A 20692-nucleotide genomic window follows, 5' to 3' on the forward strand; every position below is an offset into this window, starting at 1 on the left:
GTCTGTGACAATGCGTGCTGTCCCTGTGTTGGTCCACAGTGGAGCAAGATGTGAGGCAGGGAAAAAAGCACCAGCAGGGAAGGGGACTAGCTGATCCTCTTTTCCACGAGCTAGCAGGCAAAGTCAGTTAATGAAATAAAAGGCAGTCACTCACATGAGGAGGGAACTGTGTAACAAGAGAGGACTTACCAAAGGGAAGAGGGAGTCTGTAATGAAGTGCTTTTGCTAGCCTGTGTGTTACATTTTCCCAGAGAAGAAAATTCTCTCTTTCTTCAGGGGCTGCCACAAGGCAAAGCAAGCACAGGAGAGGAAGTGGTTTGTGCATAATGGCTACTGCTGCACACAGGGTTTTCCTTCTAGGAACAGCTGGAGCATGACGTTCTGGACGTGTCATTCCTTACGTGGCCAGGGCATGGCAAGTAGGCAAATTCTTAGAAAAGCAGCTTGCCAAAACCATCGCATGCTCCTCCCAGGTCCTCCGGCCGGTTTTGTTGTCGATAAACAGTGTCTGGCTCTGCAGGCACAGTGAAGCCACAGTCTCAGGGCTGGCACAGGCCTAATATTGAAACGCTTCATTTTGGCGCCTCCCGTCTTCAATGCTCTGGAAAGCCAGCCTTCCTCTGCTCTGGGCCCAGGATGTGGATGAGCAAGTGGAAACACTAGCGATGGCGGTAAGGAGGTGTCAGTGAGCATCTCAGGTTTCTGAACAGCACGGTGTCCATAAGAAGCTGGTTTTGTGGGGAAGTGGGAGGTGTGAACTGAGGGAAGACATGAAAGCTGTCAGTTAGGAACCGAGCCTTCCCACTACTCATGTCTGACAGAGAGCGCTGGGGCTCAGTTGCTGGATACAGCATACAGCACAGGAATATAGAGTACAGTTGCTGGAAATGAGTACAATTCTGGCGCCCCCAACTTCAGGACACGGAACTGTTGGAGCAAGTTCAGATGAGGCCACAAAGTTGATCAGAGGACTGGAGCACCTGCCCTATGAAGACAGGCTGAGAGCATTGGGGTTCTTCAGCCTGGAGAAGAGAAGGTTGTGGGGACATCTCATAGCAGCCTTCCAGTATCTGGAGGGGGCGTACAGGGAAGCCGGAGAGGGACTCTTCATCAGGAACTGCACTGATAGGACAGGGAGTAATAGGCATAAATCGAAAGAGAGGAAATTTAGGTTAGATATTAGGAAGATTTTTTTTCTGCGAGGGTGGTGAGACACTGGAACAGGCTGTCCAGAGAAGCTGTGGATGCCCCATCCGTGGCAGTGTTCAGAGCTACACTGGATGGGGCCTTGAGCAATGTGGTCTAGCGAGAGGTGACCCTGCCCGTAGGAGCGGGGTTGGACCTAGCTGAACGTTAAAGGTCCATTTCAACGCCTTAACATTCTACGATTCCACGTAGAACGGCGAAAAGCCGTGGCAAACACGCGATGCGGGGGCAGAGGCGGCTGGAGGGGAGCCGGCTGGGGCCGGGTGGCCGCCGCTCGCCCCGGCACCGCGCCGGGCTGCCGCGGCACAGCAAGGCCGCGGCGGGCGAAGGGTTACGGGCGGCCGCATGCGCCGGGCGGGGCGGGGCGGGTCTCCGGAGCGGGGCCGGCTCGGGGCTGGGCCTCGCCGCCGCCCGCCGCGCTCTGGGGCTGCGGGGGCGCTGGGATGCCGGGCCGAGAGGCGGAGGTACGGCCGCGCCGCACCGGGCCGCTGCGCCGGGCCCTCCTCGCTCTCTCTGCCGAGGGGAGCCCGGGGGCAGCGCCCCGGTGGGAGGCGAGGGGGACTCGCTGCGCCTCTTACACTGCTGCGTCGTGTTCCGCGGCCTCGGGGCAGCGGGGGAGACGGGGGTACCACGGTGGGTCCGGGCGGAGCTCGGGGGGACCATTGCTGGCTTGGAGTGTGCCCCGCAGGCTTCTAATCTGTCTGTGCTTTCTAATCTGTCGTGATTCTGCTGCGCCGAGGGGCACAGAAACTTGCTCTCCATTAGCAAACACCGTTATCTGTTTGTAATAATAAAAATAAACCTCTCGAAACACCAAAAAGTCTGTCCTGCCATGGGCTTTGTGCCTCCTGCCTTATTATTTCCGGAGAAGTGCCCGGCGGCGGCAGCCGCTGTGAATAGGAAAGGCAGCCTCAGCTGAGCAGGCCGTGCCGTGCTGCGGGTGCGCTTGGGTTTGGGTCGGGGCAGCTTTCCCCGGCGGTGCCCGTGGCAGTGGGGAGACCTTGGTGTGCAGGGTGGGAGGTGCTGCCAGCAGAGGTGAATGGGACTGGGGAAAAGGTACAGGTAGGTGATGGGAAGGGGCCACCTATTGCCTTTGCCATGGCAAAGGGTAACCAAATGGCTTCTAGTACATTTGATGTTCAGAAAACTCTTTCCAACCACCAAATTTCAAGGAGATTCTGGAACAATCTCCCAGAAAAAGCGGAGGGACCAAAAACCACAAATAAAACTTGATCAGTCTCAGAGAAGGTCTGGAAAAGCTTCCTGTGCTCTAAGCAGCTGTCCTTAGCATCTGGGGTCAGCTCACCTCCGTTTCCTATAGCATGATATATCAGCTGAAATATCTTCTCTTGTGCCATTCTTAATTAAATGGCCATTTAAAGTCCTATTCTTCCTCTTCCAGATGCATCCAGTCCTAAAGGCCTTTGTGTGCGGCTCCATCAGTGGCACTTGTTCCACGCTCCTCTTCCAACCCCTTGACCTGCTGAAAACGCGCCTGCAAACTCTGCAGCCTGCTGTGAATGGGTGAGAGGGCAGGGATGTGGGGGGGCTGGAGGTGCTCTACCATTTGGGCTTCTGCCTTATTTGCTGGCTGGGGCTTGGAGTTCAGAGCTGTAATTTGGGAAATCAGTCTTTCTAAAAGAGGAATTATGTTTTTATATAATGGAGAAGGATTGATATTTTGCTCCAGAAAAGAGAAAATGTCTGTGGCTGTGAATGCTACTGGAATAACTTGTAACCTCAACGTTTGTCCTCCTCTGGTGGACTGGTGTTTGCTGGAGTGGCTACTGTGCAGTTTCATGGGGTATCGTCTGCCTGAAAAAAATCCTGTATGGTTGTCAGATAATTTTTCATGCATGCAGCTTGGTGTAGTCAACCTACAATCTGCTGCTTCTAACAAAGGGAATGAGCAACTAAAAATGTTCATGGGAGAGGGCTCTAATGTGTTACAAGTTGTGAGAAAGAGAAGGTGATGGAGGAGCGCTGGAAAGAGTGACCAAGAAAAGCAGACTGAGATGAGAAAGAGCACCTTGGAGGTGCTGGGTCAATGCACAGAGTTATGAATGAAAGAGGTGGCTGTGGAGTTCATCTGCCAAGGAGCAGAAGAAGATAATTTCTGCAGTTCCTGTCTCGTCTTTCTTTCAGGTCTGGTCGTGCTGGGATGGTAACGCTGCTCTTTAGGGTTGTTCGTACTGAGAGTATTCTGGGGCTCTGGAAAGGTGTCTCTCCAGTAAGTGGCTGTTTTAATGCTGACTTCTAAAAATAAGTAGATAAATAAACTTAGTGTTTATTGTTAATTATGTGTGCCTGAATTTAAATAGCCAATTCTTGTACAATTATGAATGAAACTACATGATTTGGATTACATCTTATTTTAAGGAGTTAATGTTGTGAATTTTACTGATTTGGTTATGGCAGTCCTAAGCAGCTGAACACTTGAATACTTTTGCAAATGTGGGGTGGCATGGCAACTGCATGAACTTCATTTTGGTTTGGAATATCTTGTTCCTAGAAAACTGCAATTGAGGAGTGCATTAAATCCTGACATCATTTGAGTCATTTATCTGTCAGTGTCATAAATGATTTCTACCTTATTTTCTTTCTTCGGCATGTTAGCTTTAGTGATATTTTTGTCTTCTACAAAGCTTCCTGTCAAGTTTAACAGTCTCAGAAATGTTCTATAGTATATTTTGTCTTATGTAAACTTTTTCTTTCTTCATCTGCTTCTGTTTCTCCTGAAGTCCTTTGCAAGATGTATTCCTGGGGTTGGGATTTACTTCAGCACTTTGTACATGATGAAGCAAAAGTTTCTTGTGGACCGTTCACCCACAGCCCTGGAGTCTGTCTTTCTGGGTGCCACCGCTCGTGCCGTTTCTGGGATTTGCATGTTGCCGGTGACTGTAGTGAAGACCCGATATGAGGTATGACTTTCCAATTAGTCCCCTATTAATGGTGTCACACACCTTCCTTGTGATGGAAAATAAATCCTTTTGCCTGGAGAAGGTTGCTACCACTTGTATACAGACAGGGATGTAGTCCTGATTTCATCTCAGTTCACATATTCTGCAGGAAATGATATTTAGTCAAGAAGATGAGATAGGATTCGCCCTGAGATTTGTAAGTTTCAGTTGTATACAGTGTTTGTGTAGCGTCTTTCATATGTCACCTTCCTGAAGGATTCTTTTAAAGGCTGAGGTAGGTGAAACCCAATTTTGCATTGGGTTGTCCTCTGTGTTGCCATTGGGCATCACATTAAGTTCACACTACCATTTGTTTGGATGTTATATCCTCAGGGTGTGTGTAGGGCTCCTGGACATGTGGATAACTGACCTTCTTCTGCCCTTGCAGAGTGGAAGATTTGGCTATGGGAGTGTGTATGGAGCCCTGAAGAACATCTATCAGACGGAAGGGGCTCGTGGCATGTTCAGTGGGCTCACGGCAACGCTGCTGCGGGATGCGCCCTTCTCTGGCATCTACCTGATGTTCTACACACAGACCAAAAACCTCACACCTCAGGGTGAGCATGAATGTTGGAGGCTGGAATGGAAAATGTTCCTCTTCTCAGATCTTGCCCTGCAGCTGACAGCCTGCATGCTCTGTTTACTGCCCTCCACCTCAGCAGTTAAATTAGTCTCCTGTAGGGCTTTAGGTGACACACTCACATTTGCCTGTGGAGAACTGTAGACGTGTAGCTGAGGTCAGTGCAGAAATGGAGACTGGCCCTAAATTGGTTGATTGTCCTTATGAGGACTGATGCATAAGTGGGTTAGTGAACAACTGGAGGCAGGGTATCTTCAGCATTGCTTGCTGCTTCTGTTTGTCTTGCATACTGCTCAGTTTCCACTAAACTGGGGGTTTTCTGATATTAGGACTCACTGGGGCAACATTTGTACAGTTTTTTCTTTTCTGATTTTTTGTCAAATTCATTTCCCCAGTAAGTGAGGCATTTTAATAATGCCAACCTTTGACTAGTAGCCGCTTTTACCCTTGAAAGGTTTCTCTAGCTGCATAGATTTTAACTTCTCTTAGACTCTGATGTTGATTTAATCATTCAATAGCTTTCACTTTGTCACACAGCATGAGTGTTCCTGGCCTGAGTGGTGTCTGAGTGCGTTCCCTTTTCTCTGTTGCAGACCAGCTGGATCCAGTGCTTGTGCCCTTGCTGAATTTTGGCTGTGGGATCTTTGCGGGTATCTTGGCCTCTCTGGCGACGCAGCCTGCTGATGTCATCAAAACACACATGCAGCTGTCACCCCAGAAGTACCACAGGACAAGCCAGGCCATTGCCTTCATCTACAAGGTGAGGTGAATCCCTTTGACATGCACAACCACACCCTCAGTTCTGGTCCCCTTGCTCAAAGCACAGCTATGCTAGGGAAGTTGTTGTCTTTTAAAGGAGGTGAACAGGTGTCAGTGCTTCATCTGCTCTTGCAGTTGGACTATTCAGTGTCAGCATTTTCAAGATGATGAAGGGGGTCGTGCTGTGGTAGACCAAGACTATAATGTGCAGTGTGAAATGCTGGTTTCAGGTCCAAATCTGCTACAAAATAATTGTTTGCTCTTTAGACATCAGAAGAGAAATAAATGTCCCGGTCTTTATCCCAGGAATGGGATGGAGAAGAACTCAAAGCCCACCTTTCCCTTCTTGCTGTCAGAAGGACAGACCTTGGCAGGTTCACTTTTTTTCCTTATTGAACTCTATTCCTAAGCAGGAATCTGTTTGTTTGTGTATGCATTTTAATGTATCTTTTTTTTTTCTCAAATCAGAATGTTTTTTTACTTCAGTACTTAGAAATCTCAGTTTTTACAGAATTGCTAAGAGACTTTTGTAAATATGAAGCTCAAAGACTAGTCATTTTCCTGAAGTGTCTGGAAATGATTACGCCTTTGTCTTCTCTTTGTTGGACTTGAGTGTGGCTTTCCTCACCTATTGTGTCCATCCTGGCCTTCGTTTTTCCACTCACTGCTCTTCCTGCTTTCTTGGGTAGCCCTGCAATCGTGCAGTGCTACAGATTCTTCCTGAACACTAAATGCTATTTAAGCCCAGGTCTTTCAGAGACTGAGGTGGGTCTGTACGTCCTGTGCTCTTCCATGTAATAAACAAAGAGAAATTAAAACCTTATATGCAGATTGATGAATTGCTGTTTATCTCCTGATGCAGGACTTCGGGCTGGTTGGCTTTTTCCGAGGCGGTGTGCCCCGAGCCCTCAGGCGCACTCTGATGGCAGCAATGGCATGGACGGTGTATGAACAGATGATGGAAAAAATGGGCTTGAAGTCCTGACTGAGCTGCACGAGAAAGGACCAGCTTCACTCCTTCTCCCGCTTGCTGTGATCAGCTGGCACTGGGAAGTTCCCAGTTCCACAGAGGAATAAGCCTTGCTCAGCCAGGAGGAAGAAAGCCCTTCTGAGACAGGGGATTAGGCCTTTTGGCAAGTGGAGGAAAGGAAGGATCGGATCTTTGCGTTATTCGATCAATGCATTCCAGAAGGACTGCACTTGCAGACTGCCATGGGAAATGGCAGGGTTTTCACAGCCTGGTAACTATGCTGAGAAGCCCCTTTTAAAAATAACTCTGTGGTCACCACCTTTATGCAATGAAACAGTGCTAGAGGAAAAGTGTTTGAGGAAAAAACAGTGATGGCAGAACCTGCCAGCCTGTTCCTTGCTGGTGTGGCCAGAAAGGCCACAGTGACCACCATCTGATATAGATCCTCCTTCCCCATATGCTTTGTTCTCACAGGGGAACACTCCAGGCCCTGGTGGGAGACTGGATGTGTCTTGTAGTGATTATATTGCCGGAGTGGATGAAAGAGGAATGAAGTGCAGAAGAAAAACTAGAAACGTGGTTTCTGCCATCACTTTTGTACCGTGTGTGATTGCAGAGAGAGTAACTAAAACGTCCTTGCTGTGTTATGTGTTATTTGATTGAGCATCTTAGCACTCTTGAAATGTCTTTCTGCCTCTACAGGAGGGTTCGTGCAGGAATTAAGAAGCATAAGGCACTTTAAAATTGATTGCTACCAAAGTTGTCCTTGTTCTCTGAAAAAAAAATTGCTGCTGGTCTTACTATAGCAGGAACACTCAAGTGGGTTTTGTTAGGTTTTTTTTAATGCAGTTGTCATAGAGACTTATTTGCTTCCTATTCCTTATTTGTTAATCCCTGATCAACACCCTCAGTGTGAACTGGTCCTTAGATGTAGCTTTTAGGGCCATGGCTCATAATGGATAAATGTATAATGGAAACAGATATAGATACTGGCACTTCAGATTTCTCTTAAAACAGCTGCTGATTGCATGTGGAGTATGTTTTGGTGTGGAAAGAAAAGGTTGCTATTTCTGTAAGCTTTCTCCAAAGTTTGAGCGCTATGGGTGCTTGGTGGGGAACTTTAATTTTCCTACAGACCCTTCACATTTTCCTGGCTGATGCTTTTCTCTTATCAGGTGGTCCATGTTCGAGTATCCCTGAGTTTAGGCTTAGCGATAGATACACACTTTTCATCCTCTGTGCCTTCTTACTCTTTCCTACTGTGTTACACAGGCCTCACAGTATGTGCTAGGTACAGCCTGCTCCCCTCTTCACTTGTGCCTCTGTGGTGGGTTGGGTCCCTTGCAGCTCTGTTAGCATAGCCATGAAGCTGGCGTGGAAGTGTGCATCCTGTTCTGTAGTGTGCCCTGCAGAAATCCTAGCTTTGGCTTTTGTTTTCTTAAATATCTAGGGATATTGCAATTCACTTTAGAACCAGAGCACTTGTCTCTAAATATGAAGACATGATACTGTAGCTGTATGAACAAACAGTGCTACCTACCTGTTGTTCCTAAATTTTAGAGTGTATTTCGGACAATCACTGCATGCCCTGGCAACTTCCCAAGCATAAGAGTAGAGGGGATGTGGGTTATTCAGGTGTTCTCTACCAGATTTCAACTCCAAGAAGGCTTGATGACTGATGTAAAAGTCGAGTGAAGTGTAAGAGGACAGGCTGGAGGCTTGGAAAGTGCTCCCTGTTTTCAGACTCAGCCTGTCTGTGAGGGGAGGCTGGTGCTCTGCAGTGCAGGAGTCTCCTGGAATGGTGGTGGAGGGTTCCATGTGCACACGTGTTAGCGGTAGAGCACGGCATCAAATCAGGCATGTGGCACATTATTTGCTAAATCCTAAATGTGAGCACCTGTTCCTTCCTTTTGCTGTTCCTTCTACCCTTAGTGACCTGAACTTGTGAGAGTGCATGAAACCGTGGTAACTGCACATCCTGCTTGTTTGTTATCCTGAGCACTACTGGCACGGAGAGCGGGAGAACCAAGTCTAGGATTGCTGACCTGGTGGAATAAGGTGGCAGTTAGATGAGTTACCTCATTTGTCCTTTATTCCCCTATGCATGGGATCAAACCAACATTGTGGTGGGAGCCTGAATTTATTTGGGGCTTTCTAAATCTGGCATGTGACTTGGATGTCTTGATCGTCCTGGGCTGTGGTCGTGAAGGGCAGTGTGTGGAGTCACCTGCAAGGTGCTTTACATGTATTTTGTTCCTGTTTTAGCAATGGCAAAGCAATGTGCAACCTGTGCAAACAGAAGCTCTTAAAAATGAGGCAGGCAAGTAAAGAATGACAGCTAATCTGGAATTAAGTAAGGTCCTCATCAGAAACCTGAAATTCAGGAACACTTCGGTGGCTTTTATGTCCCTGTACTCCTGCCTGGTCAAGTAACAGAGGAAGAAGTAGAGAATTTATTGCCCTGTGCTAATGTTTAAAAGCCTACTGTGGGTTGTTTGTTTGTTTGATTTAAATCTGGAATCAGGCCTAAAGCAGTGTTAGCTTTTTCTTTGGGAAAGTTGTTCCATTCTGCTTTGGTGCTTTGTTATTGGACTAGAGTGAAAAACTATATGGTTTTTGGCTTGTGGATTAATCTGGGCTCCTCTGAGTTTAAGATAGCGAAAATCTAAACTGCACTGTGTTTCATCTACCGTTGGTGCTGCAAATCCAGAAGCTTATCTACCTGTGAGTTATGAATGGGGAGAATGAATTCTGTGGTGCAAACTTGTTTTTCTTTGTTATTTCTTTTGTCCAGTGTCATACATGGGGGAAGGGAAAGCCTGAAGTTCTGCTTCACTCTGTTCTGAAAGCTTTATCACAGTCAGGCACAAGACTGTTTCTCAGCTCTGATCCTTACAGTCCTTCACCTTTTCCCCTCTTCAAAAACATTCTGTTTCTGAATTAATTTATTGAAGTTACTTCTTGATAGCTATAGAAAGTCAAGACAGTCAAGTGTGTGGACTTGAAGTTTAGATGTATTCCCCTTGAGTTTTAATGCTTCTGCTTAACAACAAATGGTCACTGTACAGCCTAAAGGTAAAGTCAATCAAATAAAAGATCTGGACAGTGATGCTTAATCACCTACCTCCATCATGCCAGCAATTCAACACTAACAATCTTGTCAGATAATAATTTCAAAAGCCATCTTAGGTTGGATTCCAGAGACAGTGGTGTGATCCCTCTGTGCACTTCAGAATCACAGCTGGATCCCTCTTGGACTGATCTCTGTTGCTGGCAGTGCACTGCTGGGGAATGTGCACGGTCTCTGCTTGCCCCTGCAGCTGTGGCTAAGAACACAGCTGGCTGGCACGTTGAGGCAGGCAGTATTTAAGTGAGTTGTAAGGACACAAGAGAAATAGTCTGATTATTCATGCTTTAGAAACTTCATGTTTCCATTCTTCCTGTGTGATGGTTTGTTTGGGTTTTTTTTTCCTCACAGTTTTAAAGAGAACTGGAGCTTCGGAACATTGCACAGCTTTGAGTATTGTGAGTGCTTATGTGTCTATATAAAATATTTATATGAGAAGATGTATTATATGTTTCTATTAAAAACTGGTTGCAAAATGAAGGATGTAATCTCTTCAGTGTTTCTTTAAAAGAAAACAAACAAGCCCCAAACCAATCGAATGCATGAGGGATTGGATGAGATAGAGGCTTAAGAAGGCAAAAGGAGTTTCCCAAGAGGACAGGACTGTTGCATGTATTCAGAGTCCAAAAAAGGCAAGGAATATTCTCTTTTTCTGTGGTGTTTAATATGCATAGGTTATGCTAGTAAAACCTAAATCAACTTAGCTTAAATGGAAAAAACACATAGCAATGGGGAATGTTATGTTTTGTACAGCTTCTGCTGCCTGCCTGCTGTGTGTAAAGACAGATGGAAGCTGAATCCCTGTACTAGCTGGTGAAATACCAGCCTTCAGGACAGTGGGGTTTTAAGCTCTCTGCAGAGAGACTGTTTTTAGTCTCCTGCTGATCAGGTTTTTGCTACTCAGGCAATCTGATCTCAGCAGGAAACCAGAAATTGTGCCTGGGAGACAGTCTCCTGCAAGGCATAATACAAGGGGATGCTGGATTGCTGGGATCTCTTGCTGTCACAGTATGGTCCTGGGATTCAGTAGCAGGCAGGCTGTGCTAAGCAAAACATTGTTGTTGATACTGAAATGTGCATCTTCCAGATGTGAAGATCCCAAACCTCTTCTCTTTTCTTGCTTAGGTGATACATTCTCACACGGAGCAATTTTCATGGAGGGTTATCTGTGCATAACAGACCTACCAGACCATCCTGAGGTGCAGCCTTGTGCCAGCTGAACCTGAATTGCTTGTGCAGGTTCCTGATAGCAAGTTAGGCCTGGGGTAGTGCCTACTCCTGCAGACAGGGCTCCCCAGAGCTCTCCTGCTGCCCTGGAGAACCACCTCCTGTGTAGAGGGTGTTGCTGTCTATGCTGCTGACAGCTGCCCCAGCTGTGAGAAGAGATAGCAGACAAGCTCCCTAACCTTTCTGGCTGGTAGAACGTGGGGAAGATTGAAAGTTTAAAGGCACTGTGGTTGTAAGAAAACCATTGAGATACAGATCTCCCTTTCACATTAAAAATGGGCAAACACCTTGCTTGCTTTTTAAATTTTTAATGAGTTATGTGCCGTATATAAGCACTGACACCAGAATTGAGCAGAAAAGATCCTTCATCCCACACAGACACACACACATATATATATGTACTTTTGCAAACTCCATGTGCAGCTCTTGAATATGCTTTTGCCTTCTGGCTTTGGTGCTTGTTTCAAAATAGCAAGCTGATTTTTCCACATTGCACTGTTTCTTAATTTGCGATTTTACCACTGTAAAATGCTTTAGGAGTTTTTATCATAATGCATTAAGGAGTTTTAGTAAAAATTACAAAATCCCAGTAAGAGGTTAAAAAGAGACCTCTGCAAATTTTGTAACAGGTGTTAGGCAATTCTAACTTTGTAGAAGTAGAAATAAGAAGGGAAGAGATTTGCCAAAGTATGTTTTCCCAAAACATGCAAGAAGTAATAACAAACCCTTGAAACACAAGCCAAAATGGAATTTACAGGGAAGCACAGTAACATTAGTGCAGTTTCACTGAAGGTGGGTTGATCTCCATAGTTCTTCTTTGCCTCCTCCAGGGGTGCCACACCATCTCTTGGGTGACACCCACTGTCATGTTTGGTGGGGAAGATACTGCCCAAAGAGCTTTCTGCCTGAGCCTCTTACCCAGACACACAACTCAACCTCTTAATCACAGGAGCTGTTCTGGCAGCACAGAACCTCCTCTGCAGCTGTGTGAAGAGCCCTCTCTCCCAGCACTGGGGGTCCTGGTACAGCCTTCTCCTCAGAGGCTTCTGGCAAGGGCCGCTGCTCTCTGCTGCAGCCTGGGCTGGCTCTCTGGGAGATGCTCTTTCTGGGGCTTTGTGACCACCCCAGGCACCTGCTCGAGGTTCTCAATGCACCACCCAAAGACTGGTGGTAGCTCCGTGATGCTTCTCTCTGCACCCGCGGGCCCCAAGTCTCCTTGGCACTGCAGGAGAACCAGTGGCTCAAACCCCCTTTCCCTGGGTTTGCTCGCTGCAGAGAAAGGCTGTTCCCAGGGACTGCCTGCAGCTCTGCATGTAATTGTGTAACAGATTTCAGTGTGAACTTTAGACCAGGGAAACCTTGTTTAAAACATGTGATAAGATAGATACACTTTCACCTGAGGGACATGTCCATTAGTAACAGAGTTATTTTGAACTGTCTCAGCCCACAGAGAAAAAAATAAAGCAAGCTTTCAGGTAATTTAAGGAAATAATTAGAAATACTTTACTGTCAAGCTTCATCACAACTTTTCCAAGCCCTCTCATGGGCTTTGGGCCTCACGGTCAACCAGAGAGGGCCCAAAGTGTAACAATAAGAAATAAATTAAGTATTAGACATGCCAGAGGAGTCTATAATGCTTACCAGTGGCACTCTTTTGATAACATCATATTTCCCGCAATATTCATTACCTAATTTCCAATCATTATGTTCAAATACATTTTTAATACAGTTGGGTTTCAACTATGAAGAAGAGCTCTCCAGACTAAATCCACTGCACACAGCACAGTAACATCACCACCACCCCTCCTCTTCCCTCCCAAGCTAATATTCACATGGCTCCCATCTCCTTAGGCTGTACATAGCCCCATCAGGTCTGCTCTCACTGTCCACAGTGCACTTATCAAAGTGCCACACATGTCTATAATCTCTCAGGCAGTAATAGTTCATGCTCTTGCTGAGAGCTCACTAACCTGTTGCTGAGCTTCATTTTACCTACTTTGTCACCACCATGTGAAAAATGTTTGAATTACTCTCTTACACTGATCTGGTAATCTTGCTATTTAACAACGTCTAATGAGCATGCAGAAAAGAATAGGGAGCCATTTACCAGGAGACAAAGGACAAACATGAGATGTTGTTGTAACTTGCTACTTAAGCAATCATCCCCCAGAATAACTCAGGGCTCAGACATCGAAAAGGGGCTGTCAGGAGAGTCCAGGCCCAGCACACTGCTGTGCTTATGTGAGATTAAAATAGAGGAGAGAAAACTAAAGGAGCACTGTTGTTAGAAAGATGTGAAGATGAATTATCACTTGCAGAAGGCACTGGCAATAGTGTTTGCACAGTTCAGAAATCTGTCCAGAAATGTATGCAGATCTTGATGATAGCAAGCATAGTAAAGTAAGTATCACTACTTTTCTTTTTTTCCAAGAAATTCAATTCTCAGGCCTGTGTCTGCTTCCAGAATAGGACAAGGAAGATGAGAAAGATGAAGATTCTTAAATCACATCATTTTCTGTTGTTTCTTAAAAGCAAACAACAACAAAAAACCCCAAACCAAACAACATGCACAAAAAAGGGGCAAGCACCACAAGAGTGTCTACTGCAGAACAAGGATGTGTAAGTTTAGTGCCAATTTCAGCTGGTTTTATTGTCATTTCTGCAAAGGACAGGGGATAGCCTTGACTTCCCAAGCTCTCCTGCGTGGTGCCAGAGCAGTGCCCCTGCAGGGAGGGGCAATGTGGGTGCAGGGAAGGATGCTACAGCTCTTTAGAAGCTTCCCCCTCACAGCAGGCAATTTAGAGGCTAGATATAATTCATCAAATAATTAATCAGCCCCCTGAGAACAGATATTTCACTTTCAGCAGGAAAATGGAATTGTAAAATGTTTAAAATAAATATTTGCTTTCTTTTTGCTTCAGGACCTCAAAACCAGCTTTGACGTTGCTTGGAGCACAAACAACAGGATGCTCTGAAGCAGCCCCAGAGTGACGGAACCACAGAATCAGTTCGCTTGGAAAAGACCAATGAGATCGTGGAGTCCAAACCATCACCAAACACCACCCTGTCAACCGGACCGCGACACTGAGTGCATCGTCCAGTCTTTCCTTAAACACCTCCCGGGACAGCGACTCCACCACCTCTCTGGGCAGCCCATTCCAATGTCTAATCACCCCTTCTGAGAAGAAATTCCGCCTGATGTCCAACCTAAACCTCCCCTGGTGTAAGTTGAGGCTGTGTCCTCTTGTCCTGTTGCTGGTTTCCTGGGAGAAGGTGCCGACCCCCACCTGGCTACCCCCTCCTTCCAGGCAGTTTCAGAGAGCCATAAGGGCCGCCTTATAAGAGCCTCCTCTTTCCAGGCTAAACACCCCCAGCTCCCTCAGCCGCTCCTCATAGAATTTACACTCCAGACCCTTCACCAGCTCTGCTGCTCTCCTCTGTATTCGTAATCCCGCAAATCCTACAATTCCCACGAATGTCTATCCGAACCCGTGTCGGCAAGGGGCGGCCGCTGGAGCGCAGCCCCGCCCCGGAGGCGCCTATTGGCTGGCGAGGCTATATATGGGCGTCAGGCGGGGCCGCGCTTCCTCTCGGCTCCGCGCCGCCCGGGCCTCCACACGGCGTTGTCAGCGTGAGTCGGGGCCGCCGGGCGGGGGGCGCGGGGATGGCCGGGGGAGCGTTCCCGGCCCTGCGGTAACGCCGGCGGGTTCTGCCCGCCCCGCTGCGCCGCCGGCGGCCGGGCCTGGCCTGGCCAGGCGGCGGGGAAGGCCGAGGCCTGCCGGGTGTAGCGCGGGAGGCGGCCCAAGATGGCGGCCGGGGCGGCTGGACCTCGTGGCGCGTCCCCCCCGGGCTGAGCCGGGTCCCTGTGCCCGCAGGTTCCCTGTCGTTGCTTCCAAAGGGAAACCCCACAATGTCCGGAGGCCTCGATGTCCTGCAGATGAAGGAGGAGGATGTCCTCAAATTCCTCGCTGCCGGGACCCACCTGGGAGGTACCAACCTCGACTTCCAGATGGAGCAGTACATCTACAAAAGGAAGAGCGATGGTAAATAGGCGGGAGAGGTGGCCCGGGTTGGGCAGCTGTGATTTTGTGGGCACAGCTGGGGGGAGCAGGAAAGTGCTTGTGCTCTTTAGCATGGCTTCTCCATGGCCTGAAAGGGGCAGATGCCTTTGATGACCAAACAGTGTTAACTCAGAGAATTAGAATGAAATACAGATTTTGGAACAATTCTCCTAGTTCTTGACTATCTTGATTGTGAAATTTGGTAAATCAGTCACAGCTGGTTTGGGCAATTTTGCTAGTTCTTGACTAAATTAACAAAATGGTTTTAATATCTTAGTAATGATTCCTCCATGTTTGCATTGGTCTTCAGTCTAAGCTGCCCTCTTTTTAAAAAAAAAGGTTAAAGCTCGTACCAGGTGTAGGTTCTCAGTGGCAGATGCTGGAATGTGTGGCCTTAAAACCATAAGGGGACGATTTTCCTTGGAGTAGCTTTCCACTAGCTAGAATGAGGCTAGAATGTCATTTCATATGGGACATTGAGGTGCTGGAGCATGTACAGAAAAGGGCAGCAAAGGTTTTAAAAGGGCTAGAAAACCTCGTGAGGAATGACTGAAGGAGCTTTGTTTAGTCTTGGGAAGAAGAAACTTAGAGGGGACCTTATCATTCTGCACAACTTCCTGAAAAGAGGGGCCAGGCTCTTTTACCTGCCAGCAGTCAGAGGACCTGAGGAAATGGCCTTAAGATGAGACAAAGAAGTTTCAGATTAGATAATAGAAAAAAAAAAAAAAAAAATCACTGCTTGGGTGATCAGACAGTGGAATAGGTTGCCCGGTCACCTTTAAGAGGGACCTGGATATGGTTCTGGGTGTTACGGTTTAGTGGTTACAGTGACCCTGCTGGGTGAGCGGCTGGATGGGATGATCTTAAAGGTCTCTTCCAACTTTGACGATGATTCTATGAATTTTGGAGTAACCACAGCCATGTGACAGGTTTAATGGCAGAAGAGTGCTATCCTGTTTTAGCATCTTGTATTTGGTGAGTCCTCTAAAGCCTTTTGTTGCCAACAGGTATTTACATCATCAATCTGAAGAGGACCTGGGAAAAGCTGCTCCTGGCAGCTCGTGCCATTGTTGCCATTGAGAACCCAGCTGATGTGAGCGTCATTTCTTCCAGGAACACTGGACAGGTATGGACATCGGGAAGCCTGCAGTCTTGGCAGCAGGACTCCCCTGCCATGCATCGTGGCCTGCCAGTGACAGCTTGGCGATAATAGGCAATAACACCAGTTTTAACTATAGGAATGCTTTCTGTAAACATGGTTTTTGTGTTGCACTTGGCAGCTTAAAACCTACTCTGCATTTCAGGGTGTTTGAGGACTTGTTTTTCTTCCATATCCTTCTTCCTGTTGGATTTCTGTCATATTAGTAGTCAGTCCTCTGGTGGCCCCTTCTTCCCTGAAATACTGTGTGTCATTGGCACTGAGTTTTTGGGGACAGTAAGCACGTGATACAAAAGTTGTCAAAGAAGAAATTTTCTCTGTTACTGAGGAAGGTATATTTGTAATTTTGACTCAAAATTTTTAGCAAAAACATTCTGTTGTAGAAGGTGATAACCTTTAAATCTCGCTAGTCACTGGAGTTTTTGAGCTTAGTTTCTTTAGGTAATTGCAGGTGGGGCCACAAATGTTTAGGGAGATTCAGGGGTGGGTTTCTGAAAGGAAATTTGGTTTCCTGTGGGCTTGATGTGCACACTATTAAAGCTTGATGCTGAGGTCAGTTTCTGGCCGATGAGCTCTCAAGTGTCGGAAGTGTGCGACAGCAAAGGATGGCAGGGTTTTCGCTAACGCCAGGAGAGGGAGGGACTCCCTCTAGGATTGGAGTTTGATAGTAGGCCCTGCCACATGCCCGAGAAGTTAAAAGCTGTTGTAATTGAATAAGAACTGCCAACTGCAATTTCAATGGACACAGCTACAATTTGTGTGTATTTACTGCTGAGTTTTTTCCTGTAGTTCCTTCAAGTTCCTGGATAATGAAAGGATGTAGAAATAGTGGAAGAAAATGTGCTTTGCTTTTTTCGTAAGCTTTTTGTTTTATTCCCCTTTTCGCGATCTGATTATGAGAGTTTGAAGTAGAGCTTGCCAATAACTTTAGGGAAAGAGAAGGCCTTTTTCCATATCCTGACTTCCCACTTTGCTGGTGGATATGATCTTTTAAACTCATGGTGTAGCTCTTTTCAGTAACATTTTTATTTGGTCTCCTTCTGAGGTGGTGAGCCCTGATTCCACAGGAATTGACACAAATAGTTCAGTTAAATTTCGTGCATGTTCACTGACAGTGACCTGGTTGAAATGCAGTTTTCTGGCTTGGTTGAAATGCACTTCTTCTGCTTCACCTTTGCCGTGTCCCTTTTGCAGCGTGCGGTTCTGAAGTTTGCTGCTGCCACTGGGGCTACTCCTATTGCCGGGCGTTTCACCCCTGGCACCTTCACAAACCAGATCCAGGCGGCTTTCCGTGAGCCACGGCTCCTGGTGGTTACAGATCCCCGGGCTGATCACCAGCCGCTGACAGAGGCGTCCTACGTCAACATCCCCACCATCGCCCTGTGCAACACCGACTCCCCTCTGCGCTACGTGGATATCGCTATTCCCTGCAATAACAAGGTAACACTTCATTCTGGCATTCCAGGCAGCTTCCTCCAGAGCATTCCGTGGGCTTCCAAGATGGATACTTTCTGCAAGGGAGGGTTGGCTTGTATCTCACCAGTTTCCTTGGGGGATGAGCTAACTAATGTCTCCTGCAAACTGGCAGGCGGGTGGGGAGGAGAAAATAAACTGCACACAGTTGGAGCTTGGAGCTGAGGCTGGTTTCTGGCCAAGGAACTCTCAAGTGTAGGACGTGTGCTATAGTAACCTGGCAGGATTTTTCGCTGACGCCATGAGGGTCTTTGTGGCCCAATGAGTGGAGTTTGATAGTCCTTCTTGCCACAGATCATGAGTATGCATGAAAGATAAAGTGAGCTGAGGGAGAGACTGCTCTGAAACATTACCTTGCCAGAAATCACCTGAAAGGTAAAGTCTAGGAAGATGAGAAGCTATCTTTGGTCTTTATCTAGATGTCAGTCACCAAAACTAGCGTAAGCCACACGTGAGGATGTGTGTAAGCTTTGTTTATTTGGTCAAGTTTTCGATTTCTTCATTCTTGAGTATGTGGTGAGCATTATCCCTGTCTTTTGGATGAGATTCACGTGAGAGTGGTGAGCCACATGAAACTCCATAACAGCAGGAGAGTTACTTCAGGCCATGTTGTAATGGCACCATGACTCATGAAAATGCCAGTGGGAACTTGAAAAGTTGCCCTTTTTTTGAGCCCAAGTACGTAAGTTTGGCATTGGCAAGTAATGTACTTCACCAAGCAAGAACCTTGGATTGGGTGCAAATGAGTCTTTTGCTCTTTCTGCAAAAGTTTAGTTACAGCAACTCTTACCTACTTTTTTCTGTTCAGGGAGCCCACTCAGTGGGTCTGATGTGGTGGATGCTGGCTCGGGAGGTCCTGCGCATGCGTGGCACCATCTCCCGTGAGCACCCTTGGGAAGTCATGCCTGACTTGTACTTCTACAGGGATCCCGAGGAGGTAGGAGCCTCATGGCAGGAAGTGTGTCTCTCTCTCTCTCTCTGAGATGTTTTGCTTGTGCTCCTATCCCATGGTCCCGCGTGTCTGCTGTTGAGGACAGGTTTTGCCAATATAATGATTGCACTTCACACTTTAATGTGGTGGCTGGTTAATTGTACTGCAAGTTGGTGCCTGTTGCCTGATATTTGATAGTAAGGGTTGTGTTCTGGGTTGTGTTCCTGGGAGACTCAGGCTGGGCTCTTGCATTGCAGATTGAAAAGGAGGAGCAGGCGGCTGCCGAGAAAGCAGTGACAAAGGAGGAATTCCAGACTGAATGGACGGCCCCAGCACCTGAATTCACTGCTCCTCCTCAGCCTGAGGTTGCAGATTGGTCTGAGGGAGTGCAGGTCCCATCTGTGCCCATCCAGCAGTTTCCTACAGGTCAGTTTGGGGAGGTGTCTGTGGGAGGGGGTGAGGGGTATTGTGGGTGGAAGGAGCTGGGGAGCACTAAGTATTGTTGTCTTTGTGATTGCAGAGGACTGGAGTGCCCAGCCTGCCACCGAGGACTGGTCAGCAGCTCCCACAGCCCAGGCTACTGAGTGGGTTGGCACTGCCACAGAATGGTCTTAACTTCAGCCCTGCTGTACTGTGAGAGAAATAAAGGCTGGTTTAGTACACGCTGTGCTGGTACTGCGTTTGTAGAGTTGTTGGCTGGTGGTGCATGGGTAGCATGGGGCACAGTCCTCAGCCAAGAGCAGGGTGTCTGTTACACCCTGCTGAATGGAGCTGGGGGCTGTGGGCTTTGTCCCTGCCTGCAGCAGCTCACTGGGCTGCCCCTCCTTTCTGTGTCAGTGTCTGGGGCTGGTTTCACATTTCCCGGCTTCCCTGGCTCCGCCCAGGTGAGGAGCTGGCAGTGTGTGTACTCTCCGGAGAGGAGGTGGTGACATGGAGCAAAGCAGTTTGCTTTTGGTTGATTTCTTTTTTTTTTTTTTTAGCAGCCCCACTGGGCCCACCCAAATGGGCTGTTCTTGTCATTCTCCTTGGGGTTTCACACCTTTGCAGGGTGTTCTGGTGACCAGGTGTGGGAGGTGGCCTGACTGCACAGTGTGGAGAACAGAGCCCTTGAGTGGCAGCTGCTCCTCTGATGGAGTCCTAGCTTTAGCATCAGTATTATCAATTACTTCTTCAAAAGTACTGCAGGAATCTTCAAGAAAAAACACCATATTAATTCATCTGCTTCAATTCTTGAGGATTATATTGCTGTGATTATTGGCAGTAATGGAAGGTAAACCTTTCACCATGAGAAATGAGGTTTTGTTTGTTGGAGGTGAAGATTGCTCAGATTGGATCCTTTTTTCCATATTTGTGTGGTTGCAGATTCTCCTTTTTGTACCTTCAGCACTGCCAATCAACCTGTAAAAGAATCTTTTCTCTTGACATGTGCTCATTTCATTTTGCTGTAATAGTGCATATTAGCAGTAAAAAAAGCCTAAAGCAATTTATGCATATTACTGCACAGTATCTGTCCAAAGGAGACTGATCTTTCTTCGTCTTGTCTTTACCTATTACATGCAAGGTGACTAAAGATTTTGTTGATAATGAACCGTATTTAGCCAAGAGGCAGGTGAGCACTTCATTTGTTCCTGAAAGAGCCCTCCCTGTTCTGTTTGTGCACCGTGTCTCTCAGATGTGTGCTTGTGGCACATCCTCCAGTACTTTACTTTCCAGCACCCTTCGGGGGGAGGCTCCTTCCTGCCACCTGAGGTCTGTCACTTGTGTGTTGGGTGGATTGAGAGCCTGGTCATTTTGGGACTAAGGTTGGGTGTTGTAGCTGGATTGAGGACAGCCTGTACAGCACCTGCTGATTGACTCCCCAGATCTGAGAGTACCCCAAAAGGTTTGTTGGCCTGGACTTTGTATTCACTCTGCCACATTAAAAATTTGCAAACTCAGAGCACAGTCTTACCCGTACACTGAATCTCTGCTCCTACTGTTTCACCATTGTCCCTTTTCTTCATCTGTTGTGTAACTTCTTCATGCGAATGTGTTCCTGCTAATGAGTGTGTAGAAGTCATCAGACAGCTCCTGTGTGGGTGATGGTGCTGTTTTAAATCAATCACTTCTGAGTACTTGCTACTGAAATATTCCTGGCGTGTTTCTGGAATGTGGCTGTTTTCATTTAAGTATTTCCTTAAGTATCACTTTGACTTTCATGATTGTTGTTCTTAGAACTGAGGACTGGCAGTGGCAGGTG

The 20692-nt window shown here is 47.1% G+C and overlaps 3 protein-coding genes across 5 annotated transcripts in view; 2 read left to right on the forward strand and 1 right to left on the reverse strand.

Annotated features, from left to right (window-relative positions):
* Positions 1-538: 538 nt before the first annotated feature.
* Positions 539-13876, forward strand: SLC25A38 (solute carrier family 25 member 38). Of its 3 annotated transcripts, XR_014226261.1 has the most exons (8): positions 539-671; positions 2609-2730; positions 3352-3436; positions 3948-4127; positions 4555-4723; positions 5340-5506; positions 6368-6746; positions 13751-13876. XR_014226261.1 is itself a non-coding variant. In XM_082277549.1 (7 exons), the coding sequence occupies exons 1-7, from the start codon at positions 597-599 to the stop codon at positions 6488-6490; spliced, it is 921 nt and encodes a 306-aa protein (XP_082133675.1). In that variant the 5' UTR covers positions 539-596; the 3' UTR covers positions 6491-10046. The 3 variants fall into 3 exon arrangements, 2 of the variants coding, with proteins under 2 accessions (XP_082133675.1, XP_082133676.1); XM_082277549.1 differs by lacking the exon at positions 13751-13876 and having other exon boundaries at positions 6368-10046; XM_082277550.1 differs by lacking the exons at positions 539-671; positions 13751-13876 and adding an exon at positions 1689-1839 and having other exon boundaries at positions 6368-10046.
* A 515-nt stretch (positions 13877-14391) lies between these two features.
* Positions 14392-19113, forward strand: RPSA (ribosomal protein SA). Its single transcript, XM_082301682.1, has 7 exons — positions 14392-14460; positions 14705-14872; positions 15898-16016; positions 17244-17489; positions 18331-18459; positions 18711-18879; positions 18974-19113. The coding sequence occupies exons 2-7, from the start codon at positions 14740-14742 to the stop codon at positions 19066-19068; spliced, it is 891 nt and encodes a 296-aa protein (XP_082157808.1). The 5' UTR covers positions 14392-14460; positions 14705-14739; the 3' UTR covers positions 19069-19113.
* Positions 19114-19469: 356 nt separating this feature from the next.
* Positions 19470-20692, reverse strand: part of TMC2 (transmembrane channel like 2) — a gene marked incomplete at both ends in the record, with an annotated part of 45463 nt that continues 44240 nt past the window's right edge. The window contains one exon of the mRNA XM_082276591.1: positions 19470-19642. Within this exon, the coding sequence (XP_082132717.1) occupies positions 19470-19642 (173 nt within the window). The remainder of the gene's footprint in view (positions 19643-20692) is intronic.

This window comes from Coloeus monedula (genome assembly GCF_965178545.1).
Source record: "Coloeus monedula genome assembly, chromosome: 1".
Lineage (NCBI taxonomy): Eukaryota > Metazoa > Chordata > Aves > Passeriformes > Corvidae > Coloeus > Coloeus monedula.